We start from the raw sequence: 17959 nt of genomic DNA, 5'->3' as shown, positions 1-17959 counted from the left end.
TCTGACAGAGAATGAACATAGAACTGCCCTGGAGGAGCTACAAAGGCCTAGTAGAGTATTCTCTCCAGTAATCTCTAGTGTGTCCTTCAGTGCAACTTTTAGTTAAAGTTGACCATAGAGTTGCATTGGAGATATTCCTAGATATTCCTAGAGAGGACATATTAAACAAATCTGTGAATAATCAACCAAATCCGCAGATATCAAAGCCACAAACGTGGAGGGGTGAGTGTACTGTCATTTATTTATTAGAGTACTTCTACCCTGCCCTTGAGTAGGTCCTGTAGGATGGAGCCATGGCAGTTAAGGTGGCATTAAACTGCACTATTTTCTACAGTGTACATGCACTCCCAGTCATGATGGCTGATGGGGATGGATTGTGAGGGTTGTAGTCTAAGGATGCATCCACACTGGAGAGAGAACCTGGTTTGGGCCCACAACAAACTCCAACTCCCAGAATTCCATAGCAGCCTTGAGCCACACAGTTAAAATGGTGCCAAACCGGGTTCTTTCCCCAGTGTGGATGCAGCCTTAGAAAAAGTCGGGCTGAGGAAGGATTTCCCTTAAATCTTAATTTAATGTCCTTAAAGTTTTATTTATTATTATCTTATTTACTAATCTGAGGAGAAAATAATATCAGGATTAGGTGATCTTTATTGCGCATGCGCGTCTGCGCTAATAGCAACGCGACGAAACCGAACCACCACTTCTCGCGAGATTTCGCACTAACCCTCGCGTTATCTGGACGGGGCTATTTGATTTTCACGCCCAGAATCGCCCCCGCCTGCTTGCCCCCCTCCCTCCCCAAGGAGACTCCAGGATGGCCGCTTGCGCAGCGTTTGGGGCCGTGAGGCAGCTCTGGAGGCCGGCCTTGCTGGCACCCCGTTCGGTAAGAGGACGCTTTGCGACTGAGGCCTCGTGGGCGGGGGGAAGGGTTCCCAAGGCAACTAGGTCCCGCGACCGTTGGTCTCGAGGGCAGCGGGGGAGGGGAAGGGGGGGGGTTCAGTCGCGACGTTTCTGATTGGTTGCAGGGCGAGCAGGGGGCGGGGTGGAATGGAGGAAAAGGTTTTCTTATTGGTTCGTCTCCCTGCTGAAAGTTCTTAAGGGGCGGTCTTCTTTTCAGGCGCAGGTGGGCGGGAGTAGTTGTGGCAGGGTCCTTTCTGATTGGGCGGCTCAAAGGCTGAGGGAGATGATTGAAGGGTGGCCTTAAAGGGGGTTGGAGTGAGAGAGCCATTGGAGCCCAGGCTCCCACATGGTCCTCCTTTTCCAGGACTTTGTCCTACATTTTGTCCAGGAGAAATTCCAACATGCCCTACATTTTGAGTTTGAGTTTACATTTATATGAGTGTTTTTAGCTTTTTTAAAAATTGTGTCATCATGTTTTATAGTCTACCTTGTCGTGACCTACATTTCAGGTGTCTTCCATGGTCCTACATTTGAGATGCCTTGTCCTCCATGGCTCTAATTTGAGGTGCCTTGTCCTCCATTTGTGCTACATTTGAGGTGCCTAGTTTTCCATGGCTCCTTTATAGTAATAGCAGCAGAAAGTGTGTCAGTTTATTTCACCACACAAGGAAAAGCTTTCCCTAGGGGTGCGTCCACACTGTAGGAATAATGCAGTTTGACACCTCTTGAGCTGCCATGGTTTTGTCGCATGGAATCCTGGGATTTGTAGTCTTGTGAGGTGGCAGTCAAGAAGTCAGAAGGAGACTAGGAATGGATAAGGCAGCTGTGAAAGAACTGGACAAGGTCCTAAAGCAGTGGTCTCCAAACTGTGCCCTTTATTAAGGGATTTTGGACTTCAGCTCCCAGAATCCCAGACTATTGGCCAACATGGCTGAGGCTTCTGGGAGATGAAGTCCAAAATCTCTTAACGGGCACAGTCTGGGGACCACTGCCCTTAAAGTGTAAAGCTATACAACTAAGCACTAACATTAGAGTCATCCAAGCCATTGCATTCCCCATCACCATGGTCAGTCCCAGTCCTGGGAAAAGAGTGGAATACAAATAATAATAATAATGATGATGATGATGATAATACAGATGTGAGAGCTGCACAGTGAAGAAAGCCAGTAGGAGGAAAACCAATTTCATTTGAGATTATGTGGTGCTGGAGAAGAGTGCTGAGGAGGATCCCATGAACAGCCAAAAGGACAAACAAATGGGTCCCAGAGCAGATCAAGCTGGAAATCACCATGGAAGCCAAGATGCCCAAACTGAGGCCGTTGAACTTTGGACACATCACGAGAAGGAAGGACTCACTGGAAAAGACAATAATGCTAGGAAAGGTGGAGGGCAGTAGAAAGAAAGGAAGACTGCATGCCAGAGGGATAGACTCAATTAGGGAGGTCATAAGCAGCAGAGCAGTGGAGGATAGAGAGCCTTGGAGGTGTCTCATCTATCTACAAGGGCACCATGAATTTGAGTCGACTCATGGGCAATTAACAGCAACAGAGGCACCAGCACTTTTTAGCAGGGAACACTAAAGACCTTTTAAAACTACAAATCTCAGGATTCCACAGGATGGAGCTGCAGCAATTCAAGTGGAGTCAAACTGCATTATTTCTCCAGTGGAGGTGCATCCCTATTTAATATAACTGTCCCAAAGATTACATACTTTTTTTCTCTCAATGTGTTTTTAGACTACAACTCCCATCATCCTTAGTCAGCATGGGTTGTAGGATTCACATTTCAGGAATGGGGTCACCATTAGGCAACCTTGAGGGCAAATATACACACAACATCTAAAGGTCCATGTGTTATCCATCGTAACTTGTACACCAGTGTGGTGTAGTGTGTTGGACTCAGGAGACCTGGGTTCGAATCCCTGCTCAGCTGTGGAAACTCACTGAGTGACCTTGGGCGAGTCAGGCACTCAGACTCAGAAAACCCTACAATAGGGTTGCCATAAGTCGGAAGCAACTTGAAAGCATGCAGCAACAACAACCTTGTCCATATTAAAAATCATTCAAGGTGCACTGAGAAAAAAAATTGTGGCAGATCATAGACAGACCTATTAGTTCTTGATCCCTGTGGTAATTAGTCTGAAATAACTGGTACAATTTGCTCCCATGAAGTTTTAGCCTAGGCAAACTTGAGATCACTACACAGCATGGAGCAGACAGAAAGAAATTTACCCTTTTGATACCATGAAAAGCATAAAGGGAGTATTGAAATGTAGGGCCCCAGGCAGTGAATGAGACCTCTTTAACTGCCCTGGCTCAGTACTAGAGAATCCTGGGAATTGTAGTTTGTTGTGGCACAAGAGCTCTCACAGAGAAGGCTAAATGTCTCACAAAACTACAGTTCCCAAAATCCCCTAGCATTGAGCCAGGTCAATTAAAGCGGTCTCAAACTGGATTACTTCTGCAGTGTGTTTTGGACCAGAGTCTCACGTGAAACTAGAATTCTGTAGAGGCAGGCAGGATGCCTAATATATGAGGAAACTAAGGCCCCTAGAAGTTGCTGCATTACAAGTCCCAGCATTCATCACCATTAGTTAGCTAGTCTAAGGCTGATGTAGCATTCAGAGGACCGTGTTTCCCAACCCTGGTTTAGGGCCTGCTTAATCTCAAATATCTCTTTTCAATTCTGATTCTCCAAATGTCCTTCTTGTAGTTAACCTGACTTTTCCTGTCTTTCACAGGTGCAGGCTCTACCAGACAGCAATCGCAGGAATGTGGCCTCGGTTTGTATAGCTCATGCTTATTATTTTCATCTCAGAGTGATGCTGGAAGGGGGAGAGAAATTCCCAGGGAGATCCGTCAAGGAAACACTCATGGCTTACTGCACATTATCACAGCCTGTTACAGATTGCCACAGTCAAACACACCAATCTCTTCCTGCAAATTGAAAAAAGCTGTTGGAAGCTTTCCTTGGTTTTTAAAAATCTTTTTACTAGAAGCTCTATCTTAAAGTGAGTCAGTCCATTCCATTGTGCTACCAGTAATGTTCCCATGATCTAAGCTTCACAATATATTCCCAGTTTTCTCAAAAAATCTTTGTTGGCTATCAATAGGTGTGTATAAACCTAAAATACGGTATTTAATGTCCCCTATTCCTATTTCAATTCCAATAAAGTTTCCTTCGTCAGCTTTGCATACTTCTGTTACTGTGTATTTGTTGTGGTTGTATATTGCCACTCCACCTTTCCTTTTTTCATTTGTGGCTGCAAAGAATTGTCCAAATTTTGGATTTCTCAAATATTTTATGTCTTTTTGTTTTATTTTAACCTCTTGGAGGCAGATTATATCTACTTTTTTTTGGCCAAATAATGAAAAGCTTTACTGAACTTTGAATTTAGACCCTTAACATCCCATGAACCAATGTTTGCTGCCGTGTTGTTCTTTAAATTCCTGCTCCTTCTTCTTCTCTTCCTGAACTCTTTTGTACCTCTTTCTCTTCTTCCAAATTTTGTTTGTCCTGGTCTGAGGTTTCCTCAAGTCCTCTACAGGATCTCCTGCATCAAGATTTTATTCTCACTCCTTTTGAGAGTGTCCCGTAATTCTCATGTAGATCCATCCAACTCTTCTGTCTTCATGTTCAATTTCTTGGGTTCCATCTGTAAACTTTTAATGTCTTTGGTAATCTTATCTAAATTCTTTCCAAAGGTGTTCAATTCTCGTTGTATATCTTCTTTGGCTTCCTTTCTAGAAATGTTCAATTCCTTTTTCATTTCCAAACACATTTCTTCTTTACATTTTTTGAATTCTTCAATCAAAATCGAGGTAGGGTCCAAGGTTTTTGTAGAAGCATCTGTTTAATCTCTTCTTTGCAATGTAGATGCAACTTATACAGTTCTGTTCCTGAGGCCATCTTGTTTCTTTCAAAATATTATTTTCACAGATATTTTATTTCCAATTACTAATCCTCTGTTAATATTCAGTTTTTAACTCTTGTGACTAGTATATAGTAGTGGGAATTTTTCTTAGCAAACTTTAGAATTCAGATAGCTATACTTGCCAAGTCCTTTCCTTCACTTTTCCTCGCTAATTTTCGTGCTTTCTTTGCTCTGCACTCACCTCCTAACAACTTCCACTAACCTTCTGACATTTACTATATCCTCTTTGGCTCCCTCCTTCTTAAAATTTCAATAGTCTGCTTTTTATATTATATTTAACTTCCCTCTCCCTTTGGGGAGAGGTGTCCCTCTAGACAGAAAGGGAAGAAGAGAAAAAAAGCCGCTTATGTTTTGTAGGTCTTTCTCTCGGTCCAAGACTGGTTAAGCAGTGTCCAAAGAGATATAAAAGAAGATGTATGCTACCGGAGTTTTAATTGAACTATTCTAAGACTTATTAATCCTAAAATCTAATTAAAAAAAAAAGAAATCACTTGTGGATAGCTCCACCACATCCAAGATTCTGTTGCAGTGATGGCAAACCTTTTAGGGGCTGAGTGCCAGATTAAAAGGCCTTCTGGTACTGGGTGTTACCCAGTGCCTGGGGTGCCACTTCTGGGGTGGGAGATAGCTAAAGGCCTTTGAGGAGGGAGGAAGAAGAAGAATGGGTGCGTGTCTGTTCCTCCTACTCCCCCTGTGCCATCCCTGGCCTTCAGCTGCCTCCGGAGAGGCATCTGAAGACCGAGGAGTATCTGGAAGGAGAAGGAACAGGTACGCGCCTCTTCCTCCTCCTCCTCCTCCCTGTGCCATTCCCAGCCTTCAGATGCCCCTGGAGAGGCAGATGAAGGCCAAAGAGGGTCAGGAAAGAGGAGGAAAAGGCGCATGCTTCCTCCCCGCTCTCCATGTGCTGGGGAAAATGGCTTCATGTGCCATCTCTGGCACACGTGCCATAGGTTTGCCATAACAGTTCTATTGCTTATTAGAATTTCCAGCATTTGTTTCATTCAGTTTTATAAATTGGGGGGATGCGATTTTGAGCGGCTAAAAAACCCAAAGAAAATAGATTATAAACTATTTTCCAGTTATAAACTACTGCAAAATTTGTGGAAATAAGAGTAGGAAATAAGTATCTCTAAGCAGCCAAAGTAGACCTAAAACAATTGAACTTACAATTAATGACTGGAGAGACAATAGTAGGGTCAGACTAATGAAATCAGAAGTAGGTAGTATTGTATAATTTCTTACAAAATCAGATAAACGAAGGGAAGTATAGAATTAAAGATACATAGTAAGTAAGAGAAGGATAAACAGACATTGTAATAAAATAATAACACAGATTGTAAGGGAGTGTAAATATATATATGGAGTGTAAATATAAAAATAAAATTAAAAAACAATTTTTAATAAATATTGTTATAAACATTATAAGAGTGCAATGTAAGATTGTTAAAATGTAGCTGAGTAATCTGTGCAGGCATCATTTTTAATAGGATTACATTTTCTACATTATCTAACATTTCTTTTTTCTTTTTTCTTTTGTTTTTCTTCCCAATATCTGGTCTGATCACCTTTTCTTCAGCAACAGACAATTGTAAGTAGCTTTCTCAGTGCTGACAATGTTAAACTAAAAGTCATAGCCAATGGTCAGAGCCTTCCCCCACCAAGTCCAGTTATTTAGTATTCAGAAGATAGTAAATGACAGTGAAAGGTATAAGAATTTTCCCCACTGAAGATTGCAAAGGGGAATAGGCCAAATTTAAATGGTGCAGGACTATGTTCTAGGGAAGAGTGCATTCATTTTTATACAATCGGTCTATAAATATGTTATTATGCATTATATTACCTGTATAAGAATAACCTTGTGAAGCCTTAGTCCTAGTTGTGGACAGAGGATTTAGCTTTTTTCCCCCCCTAAACTATTCTGAGGAGCTATGGATCTCTTTAGAAGTTTGTAAACTTTTTAGAGCAGGGGTTCCCAACCTGTGCTCTGAGAAGCCCTTGGGGCTCCGGGTGCATTTCCCAGGTGTTCTGCGGCCACTCCAGAAAAATGAAAGAAATAAAAATTGAATGAAATTAAAGAATAAGAATATATTCTTACATATACTCCTAAACACTATTAACTTGTAAGATATAGAGTAGGCCTCTTAGGGGTTCTGTCAGAAACATAAAGGCTCAGTGAGTCCAAAAGGTTGGGAACCCCTGCTTTAGATGGAAGAATAATAATGGTGAAGAAAGTCCCCCCTCCCCCACATTCCAGCCCATTTCCCCAAGTACCAGACAACCATGGAGACAACTGTGCTCCCCCAGTTAGCATGCAGTGGTGGGGCCCCAGCAAAGACTGTATTGCCAGAAGGAGGAGAAATTGCTGGATTTCGTTCTCATCTGCCTGTGTCTATTTCTCTTCCCTTGCAGCCACCTCCTGCCAAATATGGGGGACGGCACACGGTGACCATGATCCCCGGAGATGGCATTGGGCCAGAACTCATGCTTCATGTCAGGGAGGTATTCAGGTATAAAACTCCACACTCTTCTTTTTCTCTTAATATTTTATTGTGTGTGTGTCTGAATCTTCAAGTCACTTGCTGACTTATGGTGACCCTATGAATATTTATTAGTGTGCCCTACATTCTGCCTTTTTTTCAGTGATCTCAAGGGCTCTTTTCTTTCACATTTTTTTCTGCACATCAACTCCATGAGAGAGAGCGAGAGAGATGGTGCAAGGTTACCCAGTGAACCTCTTGGCACACTGGGCGCTCAGAACAGGATCTCCCAAATTGCAGCCTGATCCTGTAACCACTGTTTCACACTGACTCAGAGCCATGCATAAACCACAGGTAGCTTGACTCTGAGGATTCACACATAAACACCAGGAGAATTCATATTGCTGCCAAAGCCCCAGCTGAAATTAACAGTTACAGACCTGGACTGTTCTTGTCTTTTCCCCCAGGCATGCCTGCGTGCCTGTGGACTTTGAAGAAGTTCTCGTGAGTTCAGAGGCATCTGAAGAGGACATGAAAAATGCCTTGATGGCCATCCGGCGCAACCGTGTGGCCCTTAAAGGTAAATGTTTGACAGCGCATATCATTGCTCAGCAATGGATGGGCCACCTCACTTACAAAGGCAAGCTGAAAGGGTGGAGTGGAGATGGTCTCTGTGTCATTTGTCAACTTAAGGGTGGTCAGAAGGTAGAATGGGATATGCTGGTAGATTTCTAGGTGACTTTCAGTAGATCAACAATGGTTTCTTCAAGTGCTTTGCTCAACCACAGTAACAAAATGAATCCCAGTGAAAGAAGAATGTCATAAACAGGATTACAAGGACTGTGAGATCATTGCAATTAGGCTATTTTAAGCAAGTTCATGGGTTCAACATTTCTTTGATCCTACATATACATTTTCCTTGGCTTTGTGTGTTGAAGCTTGGTCTTGTTTTAAAAAGCATATCGGATCCCTTGCACCTGAAGATTGTACGCCTCCTCTCTGCCAGCTCCAGGAACAACTGGTGGTTGTGTCAGAGAAGTGCAGGGTTAGATCTTTGCTGCTATGTCATGAGGAGTAGAGGGCTTGATAGAGGCCTCAAAGATGTATTTCAGAGGTAGGAAGACATAGGGTCTCGCAATGTAAATATGGAACCATACCTGTTTTCCCAGCTATTCACAGTGTGAGTAGTTGTCCTCCATTTTGCTGGCAACCTGCCTCTTGCCTTCTTGATTCACTTGCTTGTTCTTCCTGGAACTCTTTGCCCTTCTGGTCCTCAGACATGATTCCCCTTACTTGCTTCTGCTTTTCGCTTGTGCCACCCTATGATCTTAATCATATTGCCTTATGGGAGACATTGTAATTCTCACTAGGCTGAGATGGGAGACATTGGAATACTCACCAGGAGATGCTGATGTTGGGTTTGTCATCCTTCTTTGCCCCTTATTTTTATTTATTTTATTGGTTTTATTTTCGAAAGCCCAGTGGCCAATAGACTTTTGAGACTTCATGGGATGGCCCCAGATGGCTAGCATCCCATAGTCATTGCTCATTCGCCTAGAATTCATCCTAGGTCATATATTCATTCCTCACAGTTCATTCATATGGAATGAGAGCACTTTAGGTTGTCCTTCAAACAAGCTTTGAAGAGGCTTTCTTTGGAAGCTCTGCTTAGGTTCTTGCATTAAAATATGTTTAAACTTTTATTTTGGGAAACCACCATCCTATCCTTGAAAGATGTGGTGCTGTTTGTTCCCATTTTATGGAGGGAATAGCTGAGACTAAAAAACCAGCTTGCATACAGCTTCTTGGAACCTATCTGGCAAATAGAGAATTTTAAATTCAGATTTCCAAGTTCTGACATAAATACTAAATAAATAAATACTATTATTATTATTATTTATTTTATTACTATAGACACTGTTATGAAGTTCTCATGTCTCATTGCCTCATGCTTGTTAGGCCCAGAAAATGAGACTCTTTATTAACTGGTTCTCTTTTCCTGGTTTTATAGGAAACATTGAGACGAACCATAACCTTCCACCTACCCACACGTCTCGGAACAACCTCTTGCGGTAAGATGAAAGAAGGTCAACTCAAAGGCCAGGCAGAGCCTGGGAATTGGCTAAGTGAAACCCATTCAACTTACAGCCTTCCATAGGAAGCCCACTCAGGAGCCTAATAACCTCCATCATTTGGGTTGACTTCCTGGGATTATTAAAAAGGAAGGCTGGGGTTATATTTCTATGCTAAACTGGGGATACAAAGACTGTGAGGTAATCCTGCAGACACAGGCACAAGCCAAGGTTTGGGATACATCTACATAGTCGAAAGAATGGAGTTTGACACCATTTTAAGTGCTGTAGTGCCATCCTGTGAAATCTTGGGATTTGTAGTTTTACAGTGCCTTTAACCTTTGCTGCCAAAGAGTGTTGGGGCCTCACAAAACTACAAATCCCAGGATCCTATAGGATTGAACCATGACCATTAAAGTGGTATCAAACTGTATTATTTCTACAGTGTAGATGCACTTTTGATCTCCCCATTCTTAGTTAGGCCTAACAGCCTGTCACCTCCTGTCCAGGCTTGCCAGAAAATCCTACTTTCTGAGATAAGCATACCAGGTTTGTTGTTAGTAATAGGACACTTCTATGGCTGGGCCACTTGGTAAGATGGGGAAGAAGATGAGGGCTGGGAGAGCAGGAATGGTAAGAGTACTTTCTGGAATAATTTGGGAGGTTTGTATTATGTGACTTTCTCCTTCCCATCTCTTTCTCTGTAGCACTAGCCTGGATCTCTTTGCTAATGTGATTCATTGCAAAAGCCTTCCGGGAGTAGCGACCAGGCACCATGACATCGACATCCTTATTGTCCGGGAGAACACAGAGGGCGAGTACAGCAGCCTGGAGCATGAGGTACTAACTGGCAGAGGGAATCAGCTTTGCCTTCTTTTTCTCAGCTCTCCCCATTCACCAGTATTCCTCAATCCTGCACCTGCCTTATTTGCAATTGCAAGGCAATTTCCCATCTGAGAGGCTTGTTTGTTTTGTACTTGTCACACACTAGGTAGAGTATTGACAATCAGGAGCAGGTGTCCATGGATTCCATCCCTCAGGGCACTTCTTGGCTGCTGTTGTGCTAAGTCAAAGCAAGACAAATGGGAGTGACCAACTGAGTTTCTGTTCACATTTGCTCTTGTGTATGAAAACAAAAGCATCTGACTTTTATTTTGTTTCACAAGAGGGCAAGACTGGCAGGCATAGCCAACAACCCTTGTTCATTGAATGATGCAGCTCTTGTAAAAAATAGCTTCTGAGCAGCATGCTGAGATATGTCAGAAGGAAAGCAACTAGCTGAAAGTATGACTTCTTAGGGGTAGCATTTCTCTGAGTCAAGGTTGGCAGCCTCTTGCCCAGTAGGCTTCATTTCTACCCTGGCTCCCATTTCTTCCTTGACACCATTTTGGAAGTGTAAAACCTGGAAACCAATACAGATCGTGTCTCTCCCCACAGAGTGTCTCTGGTGTCGTGGAGAGCCTGAAGATCATCACCAAGGTCAAGTCCCTGCGCATTGCAGAATATGCTTTCAAGTTGGCACATGAAGCTGGGCGCAAGAAGGTGACAGCTGTCCACAAAGCCAACATCATGTAGGTTGTGAGATGTGTGTGTGTGGTGTTGGAATAAGCCAGGATGGCTTCACTGGTTCCCAGGCATTTTGGCAAACAGGGCCAACCCTGCTGTTAAGCAGAGTGAGACAGCCATTTTGGGGTCATGAGAGACTCCAAAATAACTGGTTAGCTATTTACTTTACTGTTATGTTTTTACTGACACGGGTGGGGAAAGATTTGTGGGATTTTCTGCCTCAAAAGCCAAAATAATTATGCTGGCTTTAGGGCTTGTGCACCTTGATATGGATGGGTGTGGGGGGCACCATTTGCCACTTTGCTTCACTCATCATGTCATCAGTTGACTGTTGGTAAATGTGCTACAGTTTTTCCCCATTAGGAGATGATGCCAGTTTTATGCCTGCTCCAGAAATGCCTACTGTGCCTTGGAGCAGTTTTCCTTTTAGCCTAGAGAGCAGGAAAGGCAGGCCTGACTATATCCAAACAAACTCTACAGATTCTATTATTATTACCTACAATTAGTACCAGTGCTTTCTGCCTGTGGTAACATAGCAGCATGCCCTTTGGCTGATTTGCTCCCTTTCTCCTCCCCTAAAGGAAGCTGGGTGATGGTCTCTTCCTGCAGTGCTGCAGAGAGGTAGCTGCTGAATACCCAAACATCACCTTTGAAAGTATGATTGTTGACAACACAACTATGCAGGTATGCTGACACTGGTCTGGTTTCATGTCTTACGTTTTCAAATGTGGAACTCTTGAGTCTTCTTCAAGGAAAATGCAAGCCTTGGTTTTCAATATTCCCTTTGGCAGTGAAGCTCAGGGCTTTATACTAAGGCCTTAGAAGATTTAAAGTAGCTTTTCCTAGTTCTCTCAGATTTTCCTAGAGCCACACTTCCACTTTCTAAGTTCAGATTAACTTCACTTCAGTGAAGCACATACATGGTCAGTCCTCTTTTGTTCAGCCTTTACACTGATTGAAAAAAAAATGACATTCATGAACATTATAAAATGTCTTTTCAAAACAATGTGAAATTCTGTGCCAATACTGAAGCTGTGGCATTCACAAGAAGGCTTAAATTAGCATAATGTTTATGCCTGATTTGAGTTAGACCTGAAACCCATCCTGATTCTGCTGTGCCTGCAAAGGGTGGGAAGAGAAGGGGCATTAATGGCTGTTTATGGTTTCCCACTCACTGATTTCTCTGAATTCCTAGCTCGTGTCCCGCCCACAGCAATTTGATGTCATGGTTATGCCTAACCTCTATGGCAACATCGTCAACAACGTCTGCGCCGGATTGGTGGGGGGTCCAGGCCTGGTGCCAGGGGCGAATTATGGGCTTAACTATGCAGTTTTTGAAACGGTGAGAGCTAGAAAAACATTGAAATGTCAAAGTGCTGGTAAAATGGGGGATGTGAGTGTTCAGGATAGGAATATGTACCTGCCAGCTTAATACATTTTTTTTAGTGATGGACTGGTAGAAACTGAAATGTTTGATGTCATTAAGAGAGTAGGAGCAGGACACATCATTTTTGGACCAAATTCTCCCCATTTGTCTTAACTATAGTTGAGTGTGACCTTGGCCCCAATAATAATCATGGTTAAGGCCATCCAGAATTCCAGTTTAACCAAAATTTGAAGCCAGGTGTGTTTGCCCTGTAGCAGACAGGCAGTATGGTAGAAGAAGGACATCTTGTACCTGTAGGACTGTAGTGTGTTGTTATAGAATCCATGAGCACAGAAATGAGGTAACTTTGAAATAAATTTAAGTCAGAAGTAGCCTGGGATACTACTTAAGGATAAACTGCTTTTTTTAACTGGATCATTTCGAATTGATGGAGCTATTTGAAACCAAAGTGATGTTTACACTATGTTTGCCACATTCAAATCTGTCCATATTTGAGTTAAAGTTCACATTTGAATGGTGATCAGAGCTGGCACCTGGGTGGGAGGGGCAATCTGCAGAGCGTAGGAAGAGGGGTGGAACATAACCGCTCCAAAGATCTTACCAAACTGCCCTTTTCCCCCTCAGCACTCGCGGTGGTTCCATAGAACACTTTCTGATTTCAAACTTTTCACACGGTCAAAGTGGTCCCTTTAAATCATTGTGCAGCTGTTTTCTGCTTCTGCTGGTGAGTAGGTTCCATTTTCCCAGTGGGGCAGAGGTTGGAGAAGTCGGAAGGGTGGGTTCCTTGGGGGAGGCATGATGTAGTGTGTTTTGTTTTGTTTTTAAAAATGTTGACACCTCTTGCACACTGTCACAGTTGCATGGCTTCATAGGGGTGGACGTCATGGGCGCAGTGGGGGGAAAACTGCCCTGGCATGCATTGATCCATGGGTACCATGGGGGAAAACTGCACCCATGGTTCCATGCAAGCCAGGGCAGTTTTTCTGCAGATATTACCCATGGCACCCATGGATCAAGGCATGCCAGGGCATTCCCCCCCCCCCCTCACTGCACCCATAAGTCCCCACCCCGTGAACCCACACAACTTTGACAGTGCACAAGAACTGTCAAAGTTTTTTAAAAAAACATGCTGCACCATGCCCCTCCAAGGAACACCGCCCCCCCCCCCCCCCGACTTTCCTGACCTCTGATCCACAGGGAAAAAGGAATCAGTTCACCAGCAGAAGCAGAAAACAGCTGCATGGCAATTTAAAGGAACCACTTCGACAGCATAGGAAATTTGAAATCAGAAAGAGCTCCACTCTTTTCAAGGTTTATAGTGGTAGGGGGGCTTGGAGTGATTGTCATCTTATTTAAATGTAAATGTAAATAGTTTCTCCTGGAGGCTGACAAGAGGAAATTTCTTGGAGTGGGGAATCCCTGCAGGGCATCCAGAGGCTATGAGGGATGGAAATGGAGAATGTGGAACAGCCTGGTATGGAGTTGTGAGACAAATATTGCGTACAGTGTGATTTCTTTTAAAAAGAAATTCCTGCCCCAAAGTTCTTATAAGACAGGGTTTGAACATGGACAGAGGGGAGGAAGGGGGCAGTTTCACAAATGCAGGTGGGGTTTCATAGTATAAAGAAGGGTGTTATAAGAACTGAGGAGTCCAGAATCATGTTTTTTTAAAAACACACAAACAAACAAAAAAACAACTGTCACCTGAAAGGCAGAGGTGACAGGTTTTCATTTGGGTGCAGCTGGAGGGCTGGTGTGGGAATTTGCTCCTGCCACTGGCATGCCACCTGCCATTTCATTGCACTGTGTGCCATCAGCAACTGGAGAAATGGTTCCAAAGGCAACCAATGTGAGTTCTAGTAATTCCTAACACCTTTCAAATGAAGCATTGTTGTGGGAGCAGAAAGGCTGAACAATAGACACCATAAGACTAGCAACACCAGGATCTCTATTAAATCATGGAACTGTAGTGCTCTCTTGCTTATAAATCCCATCGTTTCAAAGTGTCTCACCTCTGTGTTTGGTTTCTTTCTCCTTCTCCCCAGGCCACACGTAATACTGGCAAGAGCATTGCTGGCAAGAACATTGCCAACCCCACAGCCATGCTGCTGGCTGGCTGCATGATGCTGGACCACCTCAAGTATGTGTTTAGGCCCTTTCTCCCCATACACACACACCTCAAAAAGCAGTTTGAACTACTGGTACATTTGCTCAAATCAGGTTACCCCAGTTCATAATTATGAGAGGGAATGTGGGTTAAGAGCTGGGTTCAAATATCAGCTTTACCATAAAACTAACTTAGGCGACAGTAGCCTGGGCAGTGGCTACTTTCCAAGGATGGAATGTGGAAACAATACACAATCCCTTGGACTGCTTAAAAGGATGGGATAAATATGAATGAAATCAGTATGCCACCCAGTGGAAGCTGTTACCAATGTAATTAGAATGGGGTGAGGAGAGGTGGCATTTGGGTTGCCATTCAACCCTTGGATCTGTTTTCCATTGCAGACTGCACAACTATGCATCTGTCATTCGCAAGGCAGTCCTGTTCTCCATGGATGATCCAGTTGTGAGTTCTTGTCCTTCTTATCCTGGGCCAGTGATCAATCAAGGCATTCCGGGACATGCTAAAGGGGTTCCCAGATTCAGAGTCAGGGTGCCTTTCTTTTGAAAATGTATACCTATCAGTAGAGCTCTCAACATTCATTGACAATTATCTCCAGTTAGCTTCATGTTCACCCTGGAAGGAATCCAAAACATGCCTTGGCATGATATGGGTGCTATGTTCATAAGATACAGGTTGGAACAATTCCTAGAGAAATTGTAATTGATGCAACAATTGGGAAAACAAAGATGGTGGATCAGGTGGCAGTCCACTAAATCCAAGGGGCCTGGAAATAGATCAGGGGAATCTTGTGACAAGGAGGTTTGTAGTCCATCAGGTGTTTAAGAGCATGATCCTATACCTGGGAGGTGAGCTGTAGAGGAGGTTTGACATCACAAGCCTTCACAACTGCAGCTATGGAAATGGCTGAAGCCAGTATTTCTTTGGTATGAAAACTCTTTAATACTGGAGAGGTTTAAAAATGTGTGCCAAACAGTACAGGCAGAGCCTTCCCATTCCTAGCACACCTCTAGTGCTAATAGAGAAGCTATGTCATTTCTGGAGCTTGTGTCATTTCTTTCCATCCCATTGAGAGTAGTGGGAGAAGAGAGTTTCTCCATCCCTGCAATACATGCACTTTGTGGCCAGCTTGTATGATTTGACAGGGCACAGGAAAAAGCAGCTTATTTGCTCAGCTTATTTTCCTTCCACATCCAGATATGTTGTACTGAGGACTTTTTTAAATTTGCTGAAATCCCTATCCATCCTGAATTAGAGTTCTGTGTGTTTCTCTGGGACAGAAGAAGTACCATAGAAACAACCAGTTGTTCTATGGAGTCTTGACTAGTAATGAGACCATTGATCTTCATTTGTTAGGTGGGGGTTAGGTGCATGGCCTGAGCTACTGAAGTGGATTGCTCTTCAACACTAGCATTGTACAAATATATGGTAAAAATAATTAAGAACTGGCTTCCCAAATGCGAATTTTGACTAAAGATGTTCTCAGTTCTGAAAAGGTTGAAGCCCATTCTTAATTTAGGGAGGGTCATAAATACCTTATTCCTGGTTTAATTGGACTGCACTCTATTAGTGCATGAGGCTTGTCTTAGTGCAATTCCTTTATTTCCTCTTTCCAGACCCACACCCCGGATATTGGAGGTCAGGGTACAACCTCAGAAGCTGTTCAGTCAATTCTGAAACAGATCAAGAATATAGACGCTAGCCTGGTGCAGGTAAAGTGGGCAGGAGGGCTAAACATGATGGCTTTTTGTGCTTCCTGGTATTATTTTATGTTTAGATTTTGAGTTTCTTTCATTGCATTGAATTTTATTTTATGCATACACACCCAGAAAACTTTAAGATAAAGGCATGTGTGCAAAGTAGAAAACTGGGAGAGGTGGGCATTTCAAACAGAAGTTGATGACGATGTGTTGTAGATGACGGTGATTATGATTTATTGCTTGCAGTCTTTGCTAAAAAGAGATGGTGGTGGGGCAGGGGAGAACAGCTTCTAAAGGAAAGTTGTAATAATCCACACATCATGACAATCCTGTTTGTCTCTCTTGATAGTTTATGCTCTATGTCTTTAGGAATCTGAGGTAATGAAGGGAAGAGGGGAGTGGTAGGTAGAAAGGTTCATTTGTTAGGCTTTGTTTCTTTTCCCCTGAACATGGAAGAAGCCAGTGGGGATCAGAGACCAGGTTGAAAGCCTCTTGCCCTACTGGAGGCAATTTCCTTTTGTAAAATGTGGGGTTTAGTGACATACTAGAGCGAGGCTGGGAAGAATGGGAGAAATAATTCTGAGCTGCTTCTCTTAGTCAAGAACCATACATTAACTCTTTTACTACTACTATTTTTTTTAGTGACATCCTGAAGCCCAAAGTGTTTCTACACTCTAGGTTCCGCTGAAAATACCCTGTGGTCTGTGAATGGAGCAGGCTCTTCCACTCCCAACTATCCAAGCACAAGCTTCATTTTCTGTACATATTGTTTAAACTGGCAATCCCTCTACAAAGGAAATAAATGTAAATGTGAAGTTTTGTCATATATGTCTTTTTTAGGTGATTAGGTAGAAAGCTACAAGGAAATGGATTACACTTAGGGGAAGCTTTGTGGTAGCAAACTTAGATTATATCTTTGGGAAGCATCTAGTTCGATTATTCAGAAAGACTCTGCAACCAAGTTCAAGGGCTAGGATTACCTAGATTGGAAAGGGCTGGCTACTTTTAGTAGTACAAGCTGCCATGCAAAGTCAGTGTTGCCAAAGAAAAGGGTACTCAAAAAACAACCTCAAACCAATGCCTTTTCCTCCTGTGGCTACATGTACTTACACTTCTTTTGTCCAACTGGTTACAAAACACTATGCTTATTTTTTCAGGAGACAGAACTGTAGCTGAGCTCCTGCATGAGAGGTGTAGCTATACTCCACTTCCTAATCAAACCCTAAAACCCAGCTTTAAAACCAGTCAAGCTACCCTGAGCAGAGATCTGTGGTGCTGGCAAATGGGGTGCTGCAAAATGATGTGACCAGCCCCCTCCTGTCAGCAAGCAACAAATTATGATGACTCTGCAGACTTCCTGCTTCTGTTTCTCACACCATTGCTGGCTGGCTGATCGTGTCATCCATCCTGTAGTATCATGCTCACCAGCACCACAGAACTCTGCCACATGGGGTGTCTGGCTGGGTTTTAAGGTGGATGGGATGTTTGCTGTTACAACAGTGGTGCCACAATTATGAACATGAAGTCATTACAAGATCTTAAGTCTAGCTTGTGACAAAATTGCCTAACAGGATCCTTGCCAAGCAACTCTCCAAATGAAAGCAGTAGTTTCTTTGTGAGGTGCACAATAGCAGAGGGCACTGTATATTCTTCAGTCTGCATAAATAGGCAAAGGACCCAAAAAGGCAGGCCAAAATAAAGCTGCTTCGGGTCACTTTGGAGGTATGCTGTTTAAATGAGACACATCTTAAGAGGCCAGAGGCTGTGCCAAAGCCGCACTCTAGTCCTTATGACT

General features: G+C 43.2%; 1 protein-coding gene across 1 annotated transcript; it reads left to right on the top strand.

Annotated features, from left to right (window-relative positions):
* The first annotated feature begins 722 nt into the window (after positions 1-722).
* On the top strand, positions 723-16979 carry LOC149323006 (isocitrate dehydrogenase [NAD] subunit gamma, mitochondrial). Its single transcript, XM_089486101.1, has 14 exons — positions 723-886; positions 3644-3685; positions 6414-6425; positions 7247-7344; positions 7782-7894; positions 9326-9386; positions 10094-10226; positions 10824-10957; positions 11534-11636; positions 12148-12294; positions 14385-14479; positions 14848-14908; positions 16081-16176; positions 16807-16979. The coding sequence occupies exons 1-14, from the start codon at positions 818-820 to the stop codon at positions 16807-16809; spliced, it is 1167 nt and encodes a 388-aa protein (XP_089342227.1). The 5' UTR covers positions 723-817; the 3' UTR covers positions 16810-16979.
* The last annotated feature ends 980 nt before the right edge of the window (positions 16980-17959 follow it).

This window comes from Sceloporus occidentalis, unplaced genomic scaffold, assembly GCF_023333645.1.
Source record: "Sceloporus occidentalis isolate IW3139 unplaced genomic scaffold, rSceOcc1.0.p SCAF_1, whole genome shotgun sequence".
NCBI classification, from domain to species: Eukaryota; Metazoa; Chordata; class Lepidosauria; order Squamata; family Phrynosomatidae; genus Sceloporus; species Sceloporus occidentalis.
Note: the sequence above shows the minus strand (reverse complement) of the source record. Positions and strands in the feature narration are given on the sequence as shown.